Raw genomic sequence first — 25,345 nt, forward strand, 5'->3', positions numbered from 1 at the left:
GCTTAACAGATATAATAGGAGGAACGGATCATAGTCCCATCACTAAGTTCCTCCTTCATACGATCAACAACGCGTTTTAAGTCAATTTTCACACCACTAATTACGTAAGAAAAAAATGTAAGATAACATTAACTAACTATTGATTTCATAGGCAAGCGAGCTGAGCCCAGAAGACGCGAGCAGCGCGGAGGTGAGCGCGCGCTTGGCAGCGATAGACGCGCGTCACGGGGAGCTGGCGGCGCTGGCGCGGCTCCGCAAGCAGCGGCTACTGGACGCGCTGTCGCTGTTCAAGTTGCTTGCAGAGGCGGACGCAGCCGACCAATGGATAGCGGAGAAGCATCGTATGCTCGACACCGTGCTGCCGCCTAAGGATATCGATGATGTCGAAATTATGAAGCACAGGTACATTATACGAATTTTCTGGCTTATGAAAATTTACCATTTTGGTTGTAGTTTATAAACTGACGGTTCTAAATGATAACGTTGGTGCACAGATACGACGGTTTCGACAAGGAGATGAACGCGAACGCATCTCGCGTGGCTGTGGTGAACCAGCTGGCTCGACAGCTGATCCACGTGGAGCACCCGCAGGCGCCGCGCATACAGGAGCGTCAGGCTGCGCTCAACCACGCCTGGAGCACGCTGCGCGAGAAGGTGACGTCAACACAACATTCTAATGCCATATAACATAGCAAAGCACGGTCGCGTGAACTTCTCATAGAGTAGATTCTGACTATACCATTTTAATTGCCGAACATTACTTAGTCATTTTAAAAGTCTGATTAAACTTTTTTTTCAGTTTAATGCATGAATTTACAAGAATAATGTAAGATTAATTGCTTCAACGTTGTTTTATACATATTCACATATGAATAACGGTTAATAATTATGTGCGTGGAACAGGCGGAGGCAAAGAAGGACGAGCTGAAGGCTGCACAAGGCGTGCAGACGTTCCACATCGAGTGCCGCGAAACCGTCTCCTGGATCGAGGACAAGAAGCGCATCCTGCAACAGACCGACAACCTCGAGATGGACCTCAATGGTAAACATTATAACTGTAGCTTATTTAAACAGTATAAACGCTATGTTGTCTACATTTACAATTACATGCATACATATATTTTTAAAGTAATATATTTTTAATATTAATGAATGAGCCATTGATTATCTCCTCAATATCTGAAACAAAGTTTAAACGATATTCGCTGAGATTAAAACAAACTTTGCTGTAGCATTTATATAGTTGGCTTATAAGATCTCAATAGAAAAGAGTAGCGTACAAATTTTTATTCAGTACCTTTAGCGATGACAAGTACACCTTGAAAGAAAAAACTAATCAACAAATATTCGTTCCAGGTGTGATGACACTGCAGCGACGTCTGTCGGGCATGGAGCGCGACCTGGCGGCGATACAGGCCCGCATTGCATCCCTGGAGGCGGAGGCCAGCGCCATCGAGGGCACGCACCCAGAGGACGCGCAGCTCATACGAGACCGCATCGCGCATATCAACGACAACTGGGAACAACTGACGCACATGGTAATTCATATAAAAAGGAAAATAAAAAAAATCATTATACTGGTTATTAAATACCATATGATAATATTTATTTCGTTTGTGTATAACAGCTGAAGGAGCGCGACTCGAAGCTGGAGGAGGCGGGCGATCTACACCGCTTCCTGCGCTCCGTCGACCACTTCCAAGCCTGGCTCACCAAGACACAGACAGATGTCGCCTCGGAAGGTACGCACAAAACATCAAATCAAAAATGTTACACACAATATCCATCTCCAAAAAAAAAAAATACTATCAAAGCAAACAAAATGCATTTAAATATATTTTTTAGATATACCGTCGTCGTTGTCGGAGGCTGAGAAGCTACTGTCTCAGCACCAGACCATCAAGGAGGAGATCGACAACTACAAGGACGAGTATGCCAAGATGATGGAGTACGGAGAGAAGATCACCGCAGTAAGTCGTTATTACTGACTGAATACAATAAATAATATAATTGCAACACAATGATTTGACTACCTTAACTTGTACTATGTATAGTGTCATAAGCACGTATGTATTGTACTTGTTTCCAGGAGCCATCAACGCAAGACGACCCGCAGTATATGTTCCTGCGTGAGAGGCTGAAGGCGCTGCGTGAGGGTTGGGCCGAGCTGCAACAGATGTGGGAGAACCGCCAGCAGCTGCTGGCCCAGAGCCTGGAGCTGCAGCTGTTGCAGCGTGACGCCCGCCAGGCGGAGGTGCTGCTCGCGCACCAGGAGCACAGGTACACACATATTACTGCGCGTGAAACTAATACTAATACTAACATTCAGTGTCAATGTGAAGTGATCTTAATAATCTTTCAAATGATACAGACTAGCCAAGACTGAGCCGCCGACCAACTTGGAACAGGCCGAGAACATGATCAAAGAACATGAAGCATTCCTCACCACGATGGAAGCCAACGACGACAAGATCAATTCTGTCGTCCAGTTCGCAAACCGCCTCGTCGAGGAGAGACACTTCGATGCGGACAAGATTCAGCGCAAGGCCGAGAACATCGATTCCAGGCGCAGTGCTAATAGGGAGAAGGCTCTGCAGCAGATGGAGAAGCTGCAAGACCAGCTGCAGCTACACCAGTTCCTCCAGGACTGCGACGAGCTCGGAGAATGGGTGCAGGAGAAGAATCTCACGGCGCAGGACGACACCTACCGCTCGGCAAAGACGATCCACTCCAAGTGGACTCGCCATCAAGCCTTCGAGGCGGAGATCGCGGCCAACAAGGAGCGCCTGTTCGCGGTGCAAAACGCGGCCGAAGAACTTATGAAACAGAAGCCCGAGTTCGTTGAAGTTATTTCTCCGAAGATGCACGAGCTGCAAGACCAGTTCGAGAATCTTCAGACGTCGACCAAAGAGAAGGGCGAGCGGCTGTTCGACGCCAACCGCGAGGTGCTCCTGCACCAGACCTGCGACGACATCGACTCCTGGATGAACGAACTGGAGAAGCAGATCGAGAACACCGACACCGGCACTGATCTGACGTCTGTCAACATTCTCATGCAGAAGCAACAGATGATCGAGACTCAGATGGCCGTCAAGGCGAAGCAGGTCACCGAGCTGGAGACCCAGGCAGAGTACCTGCAGAAGACCGTCCCCGACAAGATGGAGGAGATCAAGGAGAAGAAGAAGACCGTGGAACAAAGATTCGAGCAGCTCAAAGCTCCGCTACTGGAGCGTCAAAGACAACTGGCCAAGAAGAAGGAAGCATTCCAGTTCCGTCGCGACGTCGAGGATGAGAAGTTATGGATCCACGAGAAGATGCCTCTGGCTACGAACTCGGACTACGGCAACTCGCTGTTCAACGTACAGATGCTGCAGAAGAAGAACCAGTCTCTCAAGACGGAGACGGACAACCACGAGCCCAGGATACTGACCGTCATTTCCAATGGACAGAAGCTAATTGACGAGGAGCACGAGGCGGCCCCCGAGTTCAAGCAGCTTATTGATGAGTTGACTGCGCGGTGGCAAGAACTTAAAGGTAACAATCACTAATATTCTTTTACTTTAATTTATTATTATCGAATGTATGAAGTAAATTAATATAAAAAAATAATTGTAGATGCCATCGAAAACCGTAAGAACAACTTGTCACAATGGGAGAAGGCACAGCAGTACCTGTTCGATGCGAATGAGGCGGAGGCTTGGATGAGCGAGCAAGAGTTATACATGATGGTGGAGGACCGCGGCAAGGACGAGATCTCGGCACAGAACCTAATGAAGAAGCACGAGATCCTGGAGCAAGCAGTCGACGACTATGCGCAGACCATCCGGCAGCTCGGCGAGACCGTGCGCCAGCTCACAAGCGAAGAACACCCGCTCAGGTATCCCGAGTTAGCCTTTTTGTTATTCAGTAATTACAAGACAAAAAAGTCATTATTTCCTTGTTTCACATTTAAACTTACTTAAAAACATGCTGCATTTAGAAAACATATCCTAATATTCTGAGATATAACCTTATGCGGTTGTTGAGTCTTTTATAAGAAAGATTCACCATTAGTTTATATATTTATTTGTAATATTTGTATGTATGTGTTTGTGTGCAGCGAGCAGATCTCTGTGAAGCAGTCGCAGGTGGACAAGCTGTACGCGGGGCTGAAGGACCTGGCGGGCGAGCGGCGCGCCAAGCTGGACGAGGCGCTGCGCCTGTTCCAGCTGTCGCGCGAGGTGGACGACCTCGAGCAGTGGATCACCGAGCGCGAGCTCGTCGCCAGCTCGCAAGAGCTCGGACAGGACTACGACCACGTTACCGTGAGTCTCACATTGATTTTGATGGCCATTTTCACATATTAAAGTAAATTAATTAATAATGTATAATCTTCTGTAACAGTTACTATGGGAGCGGTTCAAGGAGTTTGCGCGCGAAACGCAAGCTGTGGGTTCAGAACGTGTGGCCACTGCGGAGCGCATCGCCGACCAGATGATAGCCATGGGCCACTCGGACAACGCCACTATCGCGCAGTGGAAGGAGGGCCTCAAGGAGACCTGGCAGGACCTGCTCGAGCTCATCGAGACCAGAACACAGGTCGAACATTTTGACAACCTGTAAAAATCAAACTCATAAAAGTTGAAATTTTCGGCAGCAAGCCATTTTTAATTGATAAACGTAAAATTTGTTAGAAAGCTATTGTCTTACTTGTCGTTGCGGTATGTATTTGCAGATGTTGGCGGCGTCGCGGGAACTACACAAGTACTTCCACGACTGCAAGGACACTCTGCAACGCGTCAGCGAGAAGGCACGCGGCGTCAGCGACGAGCTGGGCCGCGATGCCATCAGCGTGGGCGCGCTGCAGCGCAAGCACCACAACTTCATGCAGGACCTCAGCACGCTGCAGCAACAGGTCACTGCACATATCCTGCAACTCATCATAACTGTGCCTCACCATAATTCTAATATCTAATTCTAGCCTTGAACATTGATCTTATGGGCAAATTGACCATTAGGTATTACGGGTGATTACGGATAGTTTGTGGGTGTACATTTGTGCATAGTGAAGGTGTTTGGTGTTTGTGTGTAGGTGGAGGCGATCAGCAGCGAGTGCTCGCGGCTGGGCGCGTCGTACGCGGGCGACAAGGCGCTGGAGATAACGCGGCGCGAGGCGGAGGTGCGCGAGGCGTGGGCGGCGCTGCAGGCCGCGTGCGCCGCGAGACGCGCCAAGCTGGAGGACGCGGACGACCTCTACCGCTTCCTCAGCCAGGTGCGGACACTCGCGCTCTGGATGGACGACGTCGTGCGACAGATGAACACCGGAGAGAAACCAAGGTCAGCTATTCTAAATAAATATGTTATTACTCTAATTACAAATTAATCTGTTAAGATCCAAGATACAGTTTTGTGGGACATTGTGTTATCGTAAGATTAACGTGTACCTGTAATAAATAAAAAAATAGACACACAACTTAAACTTTTATTTTAACTTTGAGATTGAGATAATTTCGGCATTAGTTGAGATAGATGTACTTAGGATTACGTTAACACTACAAACACAGTTGCTTAGTTGTTTGTATTCTTACAAGCACTAGTCCAATTATTATTCCCTTAAACCTAAAAAAAAACTTGTACTTTAGCAACCTCTTGCATTTTGATTGTATTCCAGAGACGTTAGCGGTGTAGAGCTGCTGATGAACAACCACCAGTCGCTGAAGGCGGAGATCGAGACCCGCGAGGACAACTTCGCGGCGTGCATATCTCTGGGGCGCGAGCTGCTGGGCCGCCAGCACTACGCCGCTGCAGACATCAAGGACAAGCTGCAGCAGCTCAACAACCAGCGCAACGCCCTGCTGCGCCGCTGGGAGGAGCGCTGGGAGAACCTCCAGCTCAGTTAGTACTACTGCTAATACTATTATTCTTATTTACTTTGATAGTACTGGTTATGGTCTATGCCGTTGCTCTTAACGTTGGTTTCTGAGACTTAAATTCTGAGTGAAAAATTTACAGGGATTTTGGTCTCACAAAACCACGATTAATGACGCAAGACTCGTTTAATTTTTTTTTAATATACACAAACGATCTCCCTTAGCGACCAATTACAGACTGAGTGTGGCCGAATAATTCCTTAAGTATATCTTTTAAGATACCAGAGCTTTGGATTGAATTTATTACTAAATTTTCCTGTAGTCATTAGGTTGTAAGCTGCCGAAATAACATTTCAGTATTTTCGGATAGGAACTTTGTATTAATAATATTAAAAAAATAATTTGAATGACGGCATGTTATGTACGTGTGCAGTTCTGGAGGTGTACCAGTTCGCGCGCGACGCGGCGGTGGCGGAGGCATGGCTGATCGCGCAGGAGCCCTACCTGATGTCGCAGGAGCTCGGACACACCATCGACGAGGTGGAGAGCCTCATCAAGAAGCACGAGGCCTTCGAGAAGTCCGCCGCCGCCCAGGAGGACCGCTTCTCTGCCCTCCAGCGCCTCACCACCGTAAGTCGACACAGCTTGTCTGCTTGCCGCTCCACATGGTACAGGGTACAGTCAGCTGCATAAATATGTATACATTCATAAAAACTTGTTTACGCCTTCCGTTACAAGAATATGTACGTACATGTTCGTTAGTATAATTCCGATTATGATATGTTCTAATAACAAATACGAGATTTCGTACTTTTGAAAACGAAGTTTCTAAAGTTTTGTAAATGTATACATATTTATGCAGCTGACTGTACAGTCCGCATGCAATACAAGGGTGTTACAAACATAATTATGAAAAATCGATATTTTGATGCAGTAATTATTTTTACTTGCAACACATTTGCAAGTTTTCACGTAGATTTGTCATTAGTAATAAAAAAAAATGGAATTATTGAATACTCTTTTAATGTTGACTTTACTGCTTCAATATTTCAGTCTAGTACGCTTTGTAGTACAGCACAATTAGATGGATTAGCTATGCACATATTGCTTGGTGGTTATTGTTTGATTTGATATTATCTAATATTTTTTTCTAATTCAACACTCAGCTTGAACTGAAAGAGGCGACACTGTGGCCCAGTGCACGACCTTGGGATAAATGTGACGAATCCACCTTCCTATATCTACCTCCTCCTGTCTCCCACAAGAACACACAGATACAAACCCTCGAGATAGCGCCCAGTAACGAACGGCCAGTAGGCGAGGTGGTCGAAGATATTATCAGAAACACAGGAAAATATCAAATATCTGAAAAATTGAAGCTAAAATTGCAAGTGAACTATCAAAACAACGAGGCGTCTAAGAACGACTCGTTCCTATGGTCAGTTGTTACTAATAATAGTCTATCTACGATATCTGAAATGAGTAGTCCACCGATGACACCACTAAAATCACCTCTATCTCCAGATATATATAGCTCAGTTTTCTTTGAATATCCTACCACACATGAAATACCCGATGTTCGATTATCGTGTATAGATTTTATACTCTGGGAGAGATTATCCTATCAATTAGTATATCCTAATGTGTCTTTGATCAGACATAATAGTACGGCATCTTCTAAATCTGGTAGCATTAAACGTATAATGAGTAAGATATCGAAGAAAATTAGACTTTCTGATGATAGTGATAAGAGTGATATTGCCGTGCTATCATTGCCGGGGCTGAGTTCTCATAGTAAAACTGTAAACGACTTACCGAGGGAAATAAAGCGTATTCCTTTGTCCTCTTCCCTGTTGCTCCTCTTCCAAACGAGGAAACTTCTTTACCCGGAGGGTGCATGGTACTATAACTACTTGGATTGTGTAAGTTTGGTTGTTGGTATTTTGCATGTGATGCATGAAAAGCTTTGAATAGTACGACTAACAATTATTAATATACTGATAGTGGGTTTCTGAGACCGAAATCTCCCCTTTAAAACATATTGTCGTCTCTGTTGTCAAAGACAATAACACGGATGATGATATGTTTTATACAGAGATTATGGCCTCAGAAATCAACGGTGAAAGGCGATGGGTAAAGGAACAGTTGAAATGTAATGATCTATTCCAAATTGTATATTTATTTTCAGCTATTTTCAAGTATACATTTATTTATTATAATAAAGTAACGAATTACTATATTGTGTATTGAAATTTGTTTTTAAATTTAACCTGAGACATACACAGAATGTTCCAGAATCAGCTTCTATGATTTGCTAACCTAATAATAAATACTCCTATAACAATTGCATGAAATTACAAAAACTTCCTGATAATAAGTGTTTTTCTGATATAAATCTAGTACTTGTAAATTAATATGTTTAATGCTATCTAATAAAAGCTTTATGTTTATAATTTTCGATATCTAAATAAATACAAAGGAGTTACAGTTGTACTTGACATAAGTGTTTTTCTCTGTTTTGTTTTCGCGCAACAAACACGTGTTTTTGAAGTACATTCTTCATTTAGAAACACCATTTATTTAAAAATAGGAATTGGATACATTTAAATAAAAAAACGTTATTTAAAATTATAAGAAAGATGTAACACCATATATCAGATGTGTTTTAGGTTGTTTTAACGTTTTAATAGTTGATCAATATTTCATATTTTTGTCATTTAAATTTCAAACGAGAGAACTCGTGGTCATAGACTTCAATGTATACACTAAGTGTAAGGTGTATAGTGCGTTAACATTGGTTTCTGAGACTAAAATCTCCGCATAAAACATCTTGGCATCTCTGTCATTATCTTTGACAAAGGAGAGACAACAGTATTTTTAAACGGGGATATTGGTCTCGGAAATCCACAGTACAACTAATAAACACATTGACATTATGGTCCAAGACAATTTGTAGAATCTCATACAAAAAGTTTACTATGTATATATATGTTGCCTTTGTGAGATGTATGACATATATGTTATGATGCAGTTCGAAGTGAAGGAGATGAAGCGACGTCAGGAGGCGGCGGAGGCGGCGGAGCGCGAGCGGCTGGAGCGCGAAGCTGCCGCCGCGGCTGAGGCTGCTCGTGCTGAGCAGGAGGCGCAGCAGCGCGCTGCAGAAACTGTGGACGCACCACAACCTCATGGTGAGGACATCAGCACCACAACACAACAAACACGACACAACATAACTCACCGGAACAATAGACAAGTTCATTGTCTTTGGATACATGTTTTAAATTACAATTCTCTACAACTTGTTTAAACTAAGCATTCCAAACTTGGCATTAAATTTGTAACTTGTTTACCGTGGGATTCTGAAACCAAGATCTCCGTTTAAAGCATATAGTTATGTCTGTTTTGTCAAAGATAATGACAGGGATGACGATATATTTTATATAAAGATTTTGGTTTCAAAACCATCGGTAAAAGGGTCAAGTTTGATGATCGCAAAGTATTTAATGTACTTAAAAAAATAGTTAATAGTTAAAAAAATTTTTTATTAAAATATTTTGATTGAAACTTGTCTATTGTCCGGTTTGCATTAAACACTAATTTAATGAATTAATCTTAAGTTAATTTTTACCTTTACTCAGAGTCCGTGTCTTAAACATTTGTAATTATCCCCTCCAGTTACAAAGAAAGATTTAGTGTAGTTACTAGTACTAATTTGATTTACATTGTTATGATTGCAATGTTTCGAACCCACATAATTTTTATTTAATAATTAACTTCACTCGTAACTCACAGTTTGTACCTCACTGGCATGTCTTGAATACCTACTTTAGCACTGTAAAACGTTTCTATACAATATTAAGTAATTATAACAAATATTTCTTATTAAAATTTCACCGAAAATTCGGTGTATTGCTTGCGGATTGCGTAACATAAAAAACTAAATATATTTACGTACAACAAAACTGTGAGGACAAATATATGAACAAAGACTTAGCACTTCGCACAGCGATAGAGAGGAAAGGTCTTACGGCATCGCTTGCCGCTTTACATGTTTATTTAAGAAAATATATTTTGCTTACTCAGCCGACAAACGAACGTACGAACTGAAGGAAATAAAAGTAAATTTAAAACCACTGATTTCACTACACAGATAAATGGAATGTGCTAAGTGGATATTGTGTTTTCAAAATTGGGTATTTCCGAGGGTACGTTGGTTGTATTTCGTTTGTTGTGCTCGAGGGCGTGTGATAGAGGGGCGTTACTGACCGATGTGTTGTCCACACATGCACTCGCGTAGTCGTAAGGAGAACGTCCACTAAAGCGGCTGAGAAGGCCCAAGAGCGACCGCATTCCCAGCCAGGTAACCAGAGCGCTTATTATACTGCCGATGTTGAGATACCCGGCTGTGCGCATGAGCTTTCTTACCGTAGTTATTGGGGGTGTCGTCTTCATTTAGTCGGGTAACACCGCGCTCTGACGTAACGCCTACACTTGGCTAATTTTGTTTTTTTTACACACCTCGTAAGCTTTGGAGGATTAGGTTGTTTTTATTTTTGTAGGATTATACGTAGTCGGGGACGTATTGCACTGATTTTATTTATCGTTGCACGATTTCAGTATTACACGATTCACATTTATTTACATTTACATAGGTGAAGGTGTCCCTTACCAACGGATTTATCATTCATTCCATTTTATTTAACGTTTGGGTATAAAATCATATATTTTCTATTCATATTTTATACCCAATCTTGTGAAGAATCACTCGCAGTCATATTCAAATGTCTGGCTATATCACCTATGTAATTTATATATATATTACTTCTTTGTACAAAATATATAAAGCTAATCACGGTGAAGGTTTGATATATTCTTGTCTATACTGTCTGTCTACACTGTCTCTGTCTTTGGGATACTTCGATAAGCACATGCTTAATCTCTTTTAAGTTTGGACTTGGCCAAAGAATTTATAAAAAGTTTAATTAATAAGTGGAAGAAAAAATTCTAAGTCAAGTCTAAACAATAACTGGATCATTCAACTTTAATTCGAAGCTAAAAACTCAACAAAATGTGAGTCAAGCTACAAATCTTCTTTCAACGCTCTCTGCATAAAGGTAGGTTCCTATTTGAGTTTCTTGTCTGTGTATATACGTTTTCTTTGTTGCATGACTATATAATTATGTATTTTTATATGTATGTGTTCATGGCTTCACCGTTTATTTTGCTGACACTTTTAATATCCATGTCATTGACTAACACGGGGCAATGCTTAATATATCAGTGTAGTTCAACTGGGGAATATTAAAGATCTATAATCTAGATAAAATAATTGTCAGTAACATGAAAAATGTAACTCCGAAATCACATTACTAAATCGCAGTTAAAACACTCCCAAGTAACATTTTATCACTTGTTCAAATATTAAGCGACAACCAAAGATTTATAGGATTTTAAAATTTAAAAAAATATCTTTAGTAGACAAGTCAATACTCTAATAATATATTTGTTTAGTACTATCAAGTAATGATAAAACTATCTATGCGTAATAATTTTTTGGATGCAATGAAAATATGCCAAAAATTGTGACATTAGTGTGTTTTGGTAATTTCGAGTTACGCATGGATAGTCGTAGCATGTAGCAAGTAACGTAGCATGTATGCACGTAGTGTTTAGACGTAACCTAGCACGTAGATGTACGCATGCAGACGCCAGTAGCCCCGCCCCCGAACCCGAGGCCCCGCCCTCGCCCACGCCCACGCCTTCGCCTCTGCCCGCCCAGGACCTTCCCCGCCCCTCCACGTCGAAACCGACGCCCGCTAAACCTGCACGACTCTCCAGTAAGTATACCAATACGTAGTTAACTTGATACGGTTTCTTGTTGAGTCGACACGTGAATCAGTTATTGATTATTTATAGAAAGAGGTTTCGTCTCTGATAATGTTCTAGTCATTGGTTAATTTTAAGTACTATGTTTTGAGGTAATTTACTATCTACGTATTCTAGTTTTTAAAAACAACAGATTGAATCACATTTCGACTTAACATTTACACCGTTTCTACTAAACAGGTGTGTTAATAATTTAATCATTAAACATGAGTTGCATGTTAACTCATTAATATCCATGTGTTTACCTGCCATTTTCGTTATTATTATAAAAAAAAATGTAGAGATAAGAATTAGCATGTCGATGCTTTTGTTTTTTACGTGCGCAGTTTGTTTTTATGTTGCTTTGAAGTTTTTTATTTTTTTTTATTCCTACCCCTTACCCCGCCACCTCGCCATATCCGTACCCTATTGAATCTTTTAAAATCATCAACGACCAATTATTTTGCCATCGTGGCGTCATCATTCTATTGTTCATTGGAAAATATCCTTCAATTACATAATTTTCTACCGTTCGTTACACCATTGTCCATCCCTTGCCTCATTACCCCGCCCTCTCCCAATCGCCCCGCCCCCTTGGAGGAGTGTCGGGTGCAGCGGGCGGGTCGAGCTCCACCCCGGCTACGCCGTCGACATCCGGTAAGACGAAGACGCGGTCGCGCAGCAAGTCTCCGTTCCGCAGCTTCCGGTGGCGCACCGCTAAGAAGCTGCTCGCAGGAGCCCATCACAGCGACGACGAAGGTACCCTCCTCCCCCACCCCCTGGTACTATTGATGCCGATGGAACTGTGGCTATTGCATTGAGTGAAAAAAAAAACAAATCTCTTAATTCAGTTCAGTTAAATTCATTGATAGAGAAAAGTAAGTCTTCTTACCATGGGTTTCTGAGATCTGATCACCGTCTAAAATATATTGTTATCTCAGTTTTATCAAAGATAATGACAGGGATGATGATATGTTTTATACTGAGATTTTGATCTCAGAAACCAAAGGTAACAAAAATAGTTTTTTTACTATGATTTCTATTTGAAATTATTTTAAGTATGTTATTCCTTTAAAAGTCAGAAATTGAAGCATCAACAACTATATAACGATTTCTTTAGGAATAAAAAAAATGGGTAATTATAAATCGAATTACTTGCCATTATCTATTTAGTTATAATAATTTTTAACATTCCATCAGCAACAATGATGTAAGTCAGATTTAGCGAATGAAGTGACCAGTGTTTGCTTTCAGTGTGCTATTGTGTTGTCTGCGCATGTACAAGTATCCCAATACTTGAACGAATATTCTACAAAAAGGTTAAGGCCCATACACATTCATATATCATATGGAGAGTAACTAAATATATCAAACCTATCATACGTGACATTCAATCATATCATTTAAATAAGATCGTTTTATTTACATTTATTTTTAATGTAGTTAAGTAAAAAGAGTCCATTTCTTTTTTTTTAAGTGTGTACTTTTCATGCCTTATTCTGAATGTATTAAGAAATGGTCTCTCTATAATTGCACTTTTATCATGTAGCTTTATCACCGGTTATTGGCTTCAAATGTTTGTATATGATGTTACATTGTGAGGGTGATGTACAGAGGGTGCAAGCCCCGCCGGTGAAGATGAAGGCTTCGAGGGCACCCTGATGCGAAAACACGAATGGGAGTCTGGCACCAAGCGCGCTTCTAACAGGTCAGAACACTGAATAATACATAGAATTTGATCAAAATTTCAAGTACCTTATTAAAGGTTTTATTTTTGGTCTGACCTTTATAAAAGTAAAAATTAGTTGATATTACCATGAAAAGTCAGTTTTTTTGTAGTATATATATTTTTGTTCGTTGTCAGATCATGGGACAAGGTGTACGCGGTGGCGAAAGACGGGCGCATGTCGTTCTACAAGGACCAGAAGTCGTTCCGCGCGGCGCCCGAGCAGACGTGGCGCGGGGAGCCGCCGCTCGACCTCACCGGCGCAGTCGTAGAGGTCGCCGCCAACTACACCAAGAAGAAGCACGTCTTCCGGCTCAGGTCAGCTGATACACACACGTACATCCACCTCGTCGAATCTTCAGCAATTTTGTTAAAAAATTGAGATTTTTCGTCATTACAATTGACCTGTTACACTTGTTGTGATTGAAGTGACATGCAAGTAATACATGTACATGTACTCGCAGGCTGGGCAGCGGCGCGGAGTTCCTGCTGCAGGCGCACGACGAGGCGGAGATGGGGGCGTGGCTGGGCGCGCTGGCGGCCCGCCTGGCCGCGCCCGCGCCGCGCTCGCACACGCTGCCCGCGCCCTCCGCCGAGCCCAAGCGCCGCTCCTTCTTCACGCTCAAGAAGAAGTCAGTGCAAACGCTCACATTCTTCTACTCACCCTAGAGCTCTAGACCATTGCATGCGCAAGTCAGTTTATACTCTTACACCCCCACCCCCAACCCCACCCCTTCTTCAAACTATCTGGATTTCTTTTTCTTCTTTCTCTTTTATTTATCTGTCTTTGTCTCTATCTCTTTTTCACCAAATCACTTTTGATGTTATCAGTTTTTCTACTTCTTTTTCATAGTTACGAATGTATATTCTATGGTCCAGGACCATAATTAGGATTATGATCCGTGATTACAGTATCTTTGTAACTATTTAATCATATCCCTTTCTATTCTTTTTTTAATTCAAATTTATAAAGTTAAATTTTATTTGAATGTGTATTTTAGTATTTTTTTATGTCGTTTATTTTGTCTCAAGATGTTCAAATATTTAGTATTAAAGTGTATAAACTTATTCATTCATTTGCTTCATCATTTTACATACAATCATAATAATGCATGAAAGTTGCATGATTGCATGAGATATTGCATGTTTAATATGATCAATGTCAATTTTTAGTGTTGCCATTATGTGACATATAGAATATACTATATAGTTTTTATTTGTACATAAGTTATTTTTACACTTGTATTATATTTTTATCAGTTAAGTCTTCAAATCTGTACGCGACAATTAAATCAAAAATACAATTTTTGATTAATGGATTACAGATTAGATAATTTATTTTTATTTTTGTTTGTATCAAAGTTACATATGTTAAAGTTTTTAACACTTAAGAATTTTATTTATTTTTTTATTAAACGTTACTATTTTAATACAGATAAATATATACTTATTATTCTTATTTATATAAGAAAAATTTTCATTATATTTTCTTTTTATATACTCTTTACACATATCTTTTTGGATTTATGTGTGTTTTACATTTGTTCGATGTTGGTTTTTTTTTTTCGTTAATCCTTTACGTATTTTCGTGTTCTACTTGTTTCGATATGACATTAAAGCTTGCATTTCTTTATCAACTTGCATGACAGTTTGAAGCCTTTTAATCATGCTTAAATTGTTTGTCATGCTAAATTATAGATTTTCATTATTAAGACATGAATAAAAACATATTGTCATCTCTCTCATATTGCTTAAAGAAAAGAGAAACAATATGTTTTGTACTGTTTCTACAAGAAACGCGTTTGGTGACTTGGTTAATTTCTTCTTTTGTTTTTAATATTTGTTGATGCTCAATTTTCTTATTTCAATAAGAAAATATGCAAGCATTATTCAATTGTTGGACTTTTGAAGCGGAAAAGACCTTTTTCTGCCTGTTGCAATTACTGCAATAGTTTTTTTTTATATAAAATACAGAAAATAACCACTGTCTGTCTTTTCTTATTGAAGAATTTAATTTGAAGAAAATAAATCCAAGGCCTATTATGATATTTTACATTCTGATTTTTTATACTTTTTGGTGATTAACAAGTGATTTTTTTTTATATTAATACGTTTGATTAATGAACGTTTTTTTTACTATTGTTAATGTTTACTAACAATATCTGGGCCTATAGTCGGTTATCGGTTAAGGAACATAATCTAGATTTATTACTTTGCTATTTGCATTATTCTAGTAAATTAGGTATTTATCTTAGGACAAAATCGCCAGGAATTTCTACTTTTTACATTTATGAGTCGTTTTAACTTAATCAATGACCGACTGTTTTATCTATGTTGTGTATTTTCAGCACTAGTTGTCGCCTGCGACTTCGTTCGCGCGAACTAAAGTAATTTAGTAGTCTATATGTTCTTCCATGCCATGTCCTATATCGATGCCAAATTTCATCGAGATCCATCAAGCTGTTCTGGAGATACAGGCATATAGAGGCATTGGATAAGGCCTACTTAATGATGATGATGATGATGATGATGATGATGATATGATGATGATGACACGTGTGTGTAACTGCGGCGTGTTTGATGTGTGCAGCTGAGCGGGCGCCGCCACGTTTCGCATTAGGCGCCGTGCCGCGCGCCGCAGCAGCGGGCGCCGGGCGGCGTACATTTCTCACGACGCTTGCCGCAGTAAGCTTTGCTAATGACGAAATTGTGTCCCAGCGGCCGCCTTCACTCGAACACATATTGTTATTATATTATTTTTGTTGCGTACAAATGTAACGTTATTTAAGACTGTTCCACGTTTTGTGTGTCTGATTCCCCCCCGCCCCCCGCCCCCTTGTATTTATTGTGCGTGCGCGTGCGCACAACCACGCCCCCGACCCCGCCCCCCGCCCCCTACGTGTAGTTGTTGTGACTTTGAAAATATTCTTTTCATTATTAAATTAATATTAAATTAAATTTAAAAAATTATAAAGTACATATTTTAACATTTTAAATGCGATGCTATTTATGAATGAGACGAGTTTTAACGTTTAAATTCAGATTGATATTATATACGTATAATTATTTATAAATATATATGTATACATATATATGTATGTAATTGACATAGAATTAAAAAAAAATGTAAATTCATTTGAACTAGAAATGTATGACGTTCAACCTTATAATGTATCCGACTAGATGTTTTAATTAACAATCGACCAAAATATCTGAAAGAGTCGAGTCTTAGCCGAGCATACACGAGATATAACCGCATTTATCCAGTGACCTTATTGACATCGCCTCTGACGGAGTGAAATACTGACATTTGTAATTTGACCTACGTAATTGTATTTAGTATTAATTTCTTATATAATATCTTTCTCGCACTCTGAAGTTGCCTTTCGTTTAAAAATGTCGCATTTAAATAAATTTTTATCATAAAAATTTCTCCTTTAGATTGAACATTATAGTGTGTAGAGTTCGGACGGCGATTTCAGAGTGCTTTTGAATAAAGTAATGCTTCATAGCCTCCTCTACGCTTCGATAACTCTTTATACGATGTATTACAATCCTTTTACTTTTTACTGCCAATATATTTTTCATAGATTTTAATTTTTTTAAGTATTAAATAGCTAATCTGGAACTAAAGTGGTCTATGTAACCTTTTTGGGCTACATCCATCTATCTTTGAACATAAAAAAGATAAATCCATGCTATATCTATCCTATTTTTTTAATACATAACGACTTCGGATGCATTTCGTTTGTTATCTGATTTTTTTTTATTCTGTTCCATAGACCACTTTAGTTCAAGGTTAGCCAAATATCCATTTTTTGACTAAAAGTTCACTTTTATTAGATTTAACGATCACACATTTTTAGTTCGTTTAACGTATTTTTATTGTATAGAACGCGTTTGCGTGCGGTGGCCCCCCCTCCCCCTCTCCCTCTGCCCCTCCCCCTCTGCCGGGACCTAGCGCCTAGTGCTTTCCCGGAGATTTGGATTTACTAAACATCTTTATCCCACCGCATTGCTTTTCATCGCGTATATATGCCTATGTTTAAATATTTTTATTTAAAAAAATACTTTTTTGAGGAAAATATAATAAATGATGTTTTCAAATATGCTTGTGTTTTTATTTTACCCTTAAATGAAAAATCGTAATAGGTCATTTGGGTTCTAGATAAAATCTTGTCATTAGACAAATGTAATAATCCAGTTATAGTAATAAAAATTAGGTATAAACTTCGGCATTTGAGATCAAATCGGAGCTATAATCTCGTATAAATTTGTACTTTGACATCTTAAAAGATGTCTACATCTAGGTGGGACTTATCAAATGTGAAATGTAATATCGTTCTGAACAATCACAATTTTTTTTTTAATAAATTGCTGAACATAGATGTGCAATATAAAATAAATTATAGATAATAAAGTTACAATATTGCATTGATACTGGTTGGTTGCAAAAAATCGATATTTAAAAATAACGAGTCTGAATTGTGATAAATAATTTCACATACCCACTTAATGTTTTTTATCTAAAACTTTATCCATCTACACGGAGAAGACGTACGTTACTTGTACCATTTACCTGTATAGATAATCGATAATATTATCACAAATCAAGATAAAAGAAATTTCTCACACTCTTACCAAACTTTTAGATATTTCATTCACTTACAGTGAACGTGTTCTTTAACTAAACCTGTTGAGTTTATTAAAATGTTTACAAAGTTTGTGTTATTTTCTTTATTAGTAACTTTGTGTGCAACAGACGATTGTGCCGAAGGAAATTGTGTTAGGAACAAAAATGCAAGGATGATTGGCGGCGGTATAAGTGAAGCTAATTCCAGACCCTTTCAGGTAAGTCAAATTGTTACAAGCCCGTGACTTCTTCCGTGCGGTATTATTATAAAAAATCTGAGTAAGAAGGCTATGTTTTCTACGAGACTGTTCTACATCTAGGTCAAATTTCAGCGAGATCCGATTAGCTGTTCTGGATATACGTAATGACAAACATCTATCCATGCATTCGTATATTCAAACTTTCCTTTATAATATTGGTAAGAAATAAGTGACTGAGTAAAAAACGTATGTGGTGTGTGTAGAAAACGAAATAATCATAAGAAATGTAGAGCACGCAAGAGAAGAGTCTTTAAGATTGGGAAAGAATATTCGTAGATAGATAGATAGAAAATTCAGAAACAGTATAATAAGATCTAAACTCTAAAAATAATAAAAAGTGCGAAATTATATTTACATTTTCCCGGAATGACAATGTTTTTGTTTAAATTGATAATACAATCAGGTCTAGTCTTTAGTTAGTCTGTGATTACAGACCTATAAAGTTTAAATCGTTTTAGATATGTTTGTTGGTATGTCTTATATCCATTGAATTCGAGTCTCTATGTATCATACAAGTGGTGATATTAAACAATTGAACGTGGCGTAGGTAGCTCTGTTGTTGCGTGTCGGTGTGAATGGTGAGCAAGGCTTCTGCGGCGGCGCGTTGGTACACGCTGACTGGGTGCTCACCGCCGCGCATTGCTGCTTCCACAACAACCAACAAGTCGACAATGTACAGGTAGATAGCGGATCATATGTCACATTAAATACTAGCTGCGGCGCGCGACTACGTCGACTATGGGTTGGGTTCTTAACTGAGACAATACGTTCAGTAAGTCACAATGAGGATATTTCTAAAAAGCCAAAGGGTTGTTGCTGAGGAAAAACTTGGCGTCCTCAAGTTCTATTTTCAAAATACAAAAAATAAACAAAGTAATACTTCCTACTACATCGTTAACAATATTCAAAATTGATATTTAAGACACAAGTGTTAAGGCTCTCAATCCTACGTACTGCAGGCGGTACTCGGCGCACACTCTCTGTACGACCGCTACGAGAACGGACGTCGCATTGTCAACGTGGCAGAAGTTGTACCTCATCCAGACTTCGAGCCTGACACCTTCACTAACGACATCGCACTTCTGAAGCTCGCCAACACTATACAACTAACTGGTGACTGGTTTTATTATAATGTACTAGCTGTCGCCCGTGACTCCGTTCGCGTGGATTTAACAAAATCGAATAAAAATATTGTGTTTACTATGGTATTTCTTTTCTTCAACATGGCATATTATTGGACATTCATATTATTAATCTTTTTGCTTTTTTACTAAAGAAAAAAATAAGAAAAATATTGAGCATTTTTTTTAAATATTAAGTTTCTCGAGATTCGATATGACTCGAATATTCTAGATTCTTCTTCAAATAAAAACAAAAACAAATCGCCAAAAGTATTTTTAAAATATAATGGATTAACTTTATTTATCAAGAACATCAATAATAATTTAAAATTTCAAAGAATTTTATCTGGTCAACGCGAACGTACGATACCGTATGCGACAATACGGATTAAATTTCGGATTTATTATCACAATTAATTAAATTAATCCACAGATAAATAAGTAAACATGCATTGATTCTAAAAATTACATATCACAATATTAATTTACAATATTTATTATATATAGGTTATCTTTTTTTTATAAAAGAAGGGGGCAAACGAGCGGCGGGAACACCGAGGTGATCAACGACACACAACATCTTTTATTTGTAGCTTGCAATTTTTGACATTTTATAGATACCATAGACACAGTTCGTCTGCCGTACCAGAGGATATCTTCGTACAACTTCGCGGGCATGGGCGCTATCGCCTCCGGCTGGGGGATAGCCGCGGAAGGTGGATTTTTAACTATATTTATAGTATATCAAATCCCTTTCCTTTTGTCACTTATTTAGGGTCCACAACGTGTAAGATAAGCTTACACATATCTCCATCCCATACACATATCATCTTTCGTACATTTTATTCATATTTTGTGACTTCAGACCCAAAAACTAACATATTTGTTTCCATAGGTACCAACTATTAAAGACGCTTAAGCTATATCCAATTTTTTATAATTTGTTCTTAATGTCATAAATTAAAGAAAATACTAATCCAGGTGTGACATTCGTATCACCAACGCTTCGTGAGAAGCTGATGACGGTGATGACGGACCCGCTCTGCAACACGTCATATTTCGGCCAGCTACCGGCCAACACTGTCTGCGGGTACAGCGGATTGGCCGGGACTTGTAAGGTTAGTCTATTGTCTATGATTATCTATATCCCATGGTCTATCACCGTGGGCCCTCTGGCGAATCTGTGCGTATAATAAACATCTATAAATGGACTGGCTATAAGGCACCGTATTTTGTGCCTATTTGATTTTCTCCATCTTGGCGCTGATAGTACGGTTTTTAGCGGTGGTGTGGATTCGATCTTTAATTTTCATTTTTCATTTATTGTTCGTTCTCTTCTTTTCCCTTGGATTTCATCAACGATGATATTCGTTTCTAAGAAGTTTAGATTATTAGAGAATCAATTTAAGGATATTTATAAATTTTAAACATTTTCAGGGCGATAATGGAGGTCCTTTTACAATCGTTTACAACGCAACTGAAGAAACTATTTTGGTAAGTATTGTGTGTAGTTATGCGGGCATATATTTTTATAGACGTAGAACTAAGTAACCAGTTTTAGTTGACCTTTTATATGTATTATTAACTACTAGATCGGCGTAGCTTCGTTCGTTGGTGCGGGCGGCTGCAGTGATGACGTGCCTTCTGTCTTCACACGCGTCCAGCGCTACTTGACGTGGATCAGTGACGTCACAGGAATTGTCATAGACTAAGTCCTAGAGCTGTAACAAATTTAATCTGTGAAAAATTTATTTATCAGCTACGGTATGACCTAAAGGTCTATGTTACCAGGTCATAAAATTAAAAAAAAAAACAGCTACCGTTTATAAGTATGATTAATTAAATATAAAAAATTATAAATAAATACGTATAAGTATCGTAAATATGATTTTTTTTATTAAAAATAGATTTATTTATGTAAACTTTGCAAATAAATTTGACTCATTTTACGACCTAACATTAAATTTGCAAGCAATGACAAATATTAGGTTTTAAACCAGTCTTTCCCAAAGTGGGCGATAACGCCCCCTTGTGGGCGCTGCAGGTCTCAAGTTGCAGGTAATAGTAAAAGTTTCGTTTAGAATTCTCCTTTAATATACATATATAGGTCACAATAATTAATTAATTTAATTTGAAGTTATAGTGGTTTTTAAATATGTGAAAATATGGGGGGCGCTAAAATAATATTTATTCTCAAAGTGGGCACTAGACAAAATAAGTTTGGGAACCACTGTTTTAAACGAAGGTATTTTTAGTGTAGGTAATTTCTTGTTACCTACCGAAAAATAGATAGCTGTTAAAATCATATCAATTTCCGGACAACAAATTGCTAACGCGACGGAAATTGACAGAACGATTGATTTGTTAAACGATAATAAACAAATCGCTATTAAAACTTTATAAATCGTATCTATAATTATTTTGAGTCGAAACTTTGCGTTGTGATAAACAAATCTGAAATTGTATAATGAAATCATACGCTTGTAATTAATCAGATAAGATAAGTTAATCTGGGATTAAATATTTGATTCGAATAATTTTGATTTGTTTTATCATATTGAATCGATATTACATTTGTATATAAGGTTGTGATGGAGTGTTTTGTTGGAAAGTCCAAAGATGGGTCCCCTTCTGTTCGCTCTGTGTTTGTTGGGTGGTGCTGCTGCGAGACAGCCGGTGGCACTCCCCTGGGACAACTACCATGAATCGGTCGGAATTCCTCTTGCATCGAGGATTAAAGAGGCCGAGAATGCTTGGATGTCAGGGGACTCATTTGGAACTAGAATCGTCGGTGGTGCAGCTGCACCTGTTAATGGCTATCCTTATCTGGTAATATATATTTTTTACTTAAATATTAACCATAGAGATATGAATAAATCTTTAGATTGAGTGGTATTTAAGAGACGTTCGATAGTGTATTCTATTTTCGATCTTTGGATACGTGTGAAAGTAATCTATTGAGCTTTAATAGAAAATGAAAAATAGATGTTTTATGTGATTTTTAAATGTAAATATCGTCCCTAACCTATAATATTTTATATGTAAAGTAAATCAATGAAGACACTCCAATAGATTTTTAGGGTACAAATAAAAAGTGTCTTCACTTATGTTCTAACGATTAGGTATATTTTTAAATGTATTAACTTTAATTACTTCGTTAATTTAGTTTGTCTGGTTTCTATCTAATACAATACGAATTGATCGTCTTTCTAGTTACGATATCGCGATAACAATTATTGTTCGTACAATATTAATATCATCACGTGCAAATATATCGTTTAGATAACGACGATTTATTTAATAAACATGTGCTTTTTTATTATTTTTAAATATAATTAAAAAGAACTTAATGACCAGTAGTAAATCTATAAGATTGAGAAATAAATGAAAAAAAACATAGGTTACTTTAAAGTATAGAAACTTTTTTTTAAAAATTAGAATAGGGGAGATAATATTAATACCTACAGTGAAAACTTGGGCTAAATTGAAATTTTATTATAAATCTTTATAGGCTGGATTATTGATCACCTTCTGGGACCACCCTGGCACCTCAGCGTGTGGTTCCTCACTCCTCTCCTCCAACCGGCTGGTGACTGCTGCCCACTGCTGGTTCCACTCGCTGCAAGCCAACCAGTTCGTAGTAGTCCTGGGCTCCCAGTACCTGTTCTACGGAGGCACCAGGGTTGCTACATCTAATGTGATTATGCACCCACAATACGTACCCAGAACTCTTCTCAACGATGTTGCCATGATCTTGCTACCTACTAATGTGTTTTTCTCTAGTAAGTGTTTTATCTATACTTAGTACATAATATACAGGTGATTTTTTTTACAGTCTTGATATACCTATTGTTTTTATAAGTGCAACACAATATATAGACGACAGTGTTTCAGAAATTTCGTAATCAAAATAATTACGAAAATTCTGAAAATCCATAAAAAACTAGGTATTTTGCGCATGGATAAAATGAGAGTTTCCTAGAAAAAAGTTTTTTTTTTACCTCGTTGTAATAAATACGTGATTTTCAGACAGTATCCAGCCGATCGCGCTGCCCAACAGCAACGAACTGTGGAACCAGTTCAACGGACAGTGGGCCGTCGCTGCGGGATACGGCAAGACCAATGACCGTCAGTATACATTGTTTATATTTACAATTGTTATAAAACCTATTTTAAGTAGGCAGGCGTTATTCGATGCGTATTGTTCCTCGAATTGTCATAGGTATTATGTAACCACACACATGTGGTGAACATAGAAAATAAAAATATTAATTAACCAAAAATTACATCAAATCTTACTTTCCATAACTTTTGTTAAGATATTACTCGGTTTTATTCGTACATCATTAACACATTAAATGCCGTAACCATGTGTCTGCCAGTGGGTTTGGATCCATAGGGCATGGGAAACAATTAGAATATGAAAAAACTTTTTTTTTGCTCAATGAGATGTGTGTATATTTTTGCAGAACAAGCTGGTGTATCAGTAAACTCGTTCGTCAGTCACGTGAACCTGCAGGTTATCACAGTGTGGCAATGCCAAGCTGTGTTCGGGACCATCGCTCAGCCGAGCAACATCTGTACCAGCGGCGCCGGCGGTGTCGGCATCTGCGGCGGTGACTCCGGCGGCCCGCTTGTTGTCAACCACAACGGACGTGATATACTGGTCAGTTACTTTGAATCTCTAATACAAGACCTACATTTAGGATATGTCCATTTCCAGTTATTGTACGAATTCCTTAGATTTGCAATGGATTTTAGAAATTTACGATCGATCGATGAAATGTAACGAAAATTTGATCTGCTTAGTCCGCCAACAAAATAAAACTATATTTTACTAATATTATAAATACGAATGTTTGGATGGATGGATGTTTGTTTGAAGGTATCTCCGGAATGGCTAGAGGGATCTTGATGAAATTTGGCATAGATGTAGAACATAATCTGGAAGAACACATAAGCTACTAATTAAGTTTTTTCTCTGACGGAGTCACGGGCGACCGCTAGTACAGATTAATGATACGATTTTTCTCTTTCCAGATCGGCATCAGTTCGTTTGTAGCGAACAACGGATGCCAGCTTGGCTTCCCGTCTGGCTTTGCTCGCGTCACCAGTTTCTACAACTTCATTATGCAGTACATGTAAATAACGATATTAAAACACGTGCTTACGTGACGGCAAACGAACTGTATTTTATTTATTTATCTCATTATATAAGATTTTTTTATAAGTTTATTCTTATTTTTTTTAATATACTACAAAATTAATTTAGCAGTTTTATTTTTCCCTTTAAAAGTTAAATAAATTGTTTTAAGTAAGTTAGATTTAAATAATAAAAATATTTGGATTGTTTTTAATTTTGTATATAAAATACAAGTTATCACATAAAAGATTTCTTTGTCTGCGTTATTTTTGTATGTAAACACGATAACAGCTGATTATATGTTTAATCCTGAATAATGACATTTTGACGACTATTTGATCTACATCAGTTTGTTGTCTCGTTAAGCGTTTTTTTGTTTATATCAATTGATTTGACTTAGGTTTGGTCAAAATAATCTTTCATAATTATTTAAAAATAACAAAATCTAATCTTTTTTATTCCTTATTAACCGCAAATATTGCTTTTAATACTTGTTCAGGAAAATAAAAAACTTTTTATTCAAGCTCTTTTATTTCGACCAGATTCCAATTCCTCGATGTAACAAGGAGTCGGATGTCCACATAGAAGCTTGTCAACTAACGCTAAAGCCACAGCGCAGAGTGCGCGTGCCTTCACAAATACCTACTACTAAATATTTATAAATATCACTTAAAACTAAAATTATACAAACTTGATATTTTCTCGATAAAATACCGAATGATCTGAGAGCCTAGTACAAATATTTGCG

General features: G+C 38.3%; 2 protein-coding genes across 17 annotated transcripts in view; both read left to right on the plus strand.

Annotated features, from left to right (window-relative positions):
* beta-Spec (spectrin beta chain) overlaps positions 1–17,281 on the plus strand; it is a 50,505-nt gene extending 33,224 nt beyond the window's left edge. For 7 of the 16 annotated variants that reach the window (XM_013317377.1, XM_013317378.1, XM_013317382.1 and 4 more), the window contains 23 exons: positions 152–402; positions 495–654; positions 904–1,042; positions 1,357–1,538; positions 1,628–1,742; positions 1,846–1,970; positions 2,090–2,280; positions 2,372–3,534; positions 3,616–3,877; positions 4,100–4,304; positions 4,384–4,578; positions 4,715–4,894; positions 5,072–5,316; positions 5,651–5,874; positions 6,283–6,479; positions 8,881–9,037; positions 10,147–10,209; positions 11,555–11,686; positions 12,315–12,473; positions 13,329–13,422; positions 13,579–13,758; positions 13,905–14,072; positions 16,031–17,281. In XM_013317377.1, coding sequence (XP_013172831.1) covers positions 152–402; positions 495–654; positions 904–1,042; positions 1,357–1,538; positions 1,628–1,742; positions 1,846–1,970; positions 2,090–2,280; positions 2,372–3,534; positions 3,616–3,877; positions 4,100–4,304; positions 4,384–4,578; positions 4,715–4,894; positions 5,072–5,316; positions 5,651–5,874; positions 6,283–6,479; positions 8,881–9,037; positions 10,147–10,209; positions 11,555–11,686; positions 12,315–12,473; positions 13,329–13,422; positions 13,579–13,758; positions 13,905–14,072; positions 16,031–16,034 — 4,791 coding nt within the window. In that variant the 3' untranslated portion in view covers positions 16,035–17,281. Of the gene's footprint in view, positions 1–151; positions 403–494; positions 655–903; positions 1,043–1,356; positions 1,539–1,627; positions 1,743–1,845; positions 1,971–2,089; positions 2,281–2,371; positions 3,535–3,615; positions 3,878–4,099; positions 4,305–4,383; positions 4,579–4,714; positions 4,895–5,071; positions 5,317–5,650; positions 5,875–6,282; positions 6,480–7,015; positions 7,288–8,880; positions 9,038–10,146; positions 10,210–11,554; positions 11,687–12,314; positions 12,474–13,328; positions 13,423–13,578; positions 13,759–13,904; positions 14,073–16,030 lie in introns of those variants that run through there. The other 9 variants (XM_013317383.1, XM_013317388.1, XM_013317386.1 and 6 more) reach the window with 9 other exon arrangements.
* An 854-nt stretch (positions 17,282–18,135) lies between these two features.
* On the plus strand, positions 18,136–24,640 carry LOC106121580 (transmembrane protease serine 9). The gene is made up of 13 exons (XM_013317293.1): positions 18,136–18,291; positions 18,881–19,012; positions 19,293–19,446; positions 20,072–20,170; positions 20,436–20,572; positions 20,892–20,948; positions 21,047–21,154; positions 21,214–21,218; positions 22,052–22,283; positions 22,966–23,236; positions 23,484–23,582; positions 23,924–24,120; positions 24,495–24,640. Exons 1-13 carry the CDS (start codon positions 18,151–18,153, stop codon positions 24,597–24,599), a joined length of 1,737 nt encoding a protein of 578 aa, XP_013172747.1. The 5' UTR covers positions 18,136–18,150; the 3' UTR covers positions 24,600–24,640.
* The last annotated feature ends 705 nt before the right edge of the window (positions 24,641–25,345 follow it).

This window comes from Papilio xuthus, unplaced genomic scaffold (genome assembly GCF_000836235.2).
Source record: "Papilio xuthus unplaced genomic scaffold, Pxut_1.1 DF826938.1, whole genome shotgun sequence".
Classification (NCBI taxonomy): Eukaryota; Metazoa; Arthropoda; class Insecta; order Lepidoptera; family Papilionidae; genus Papilio; species Papilio xuthus.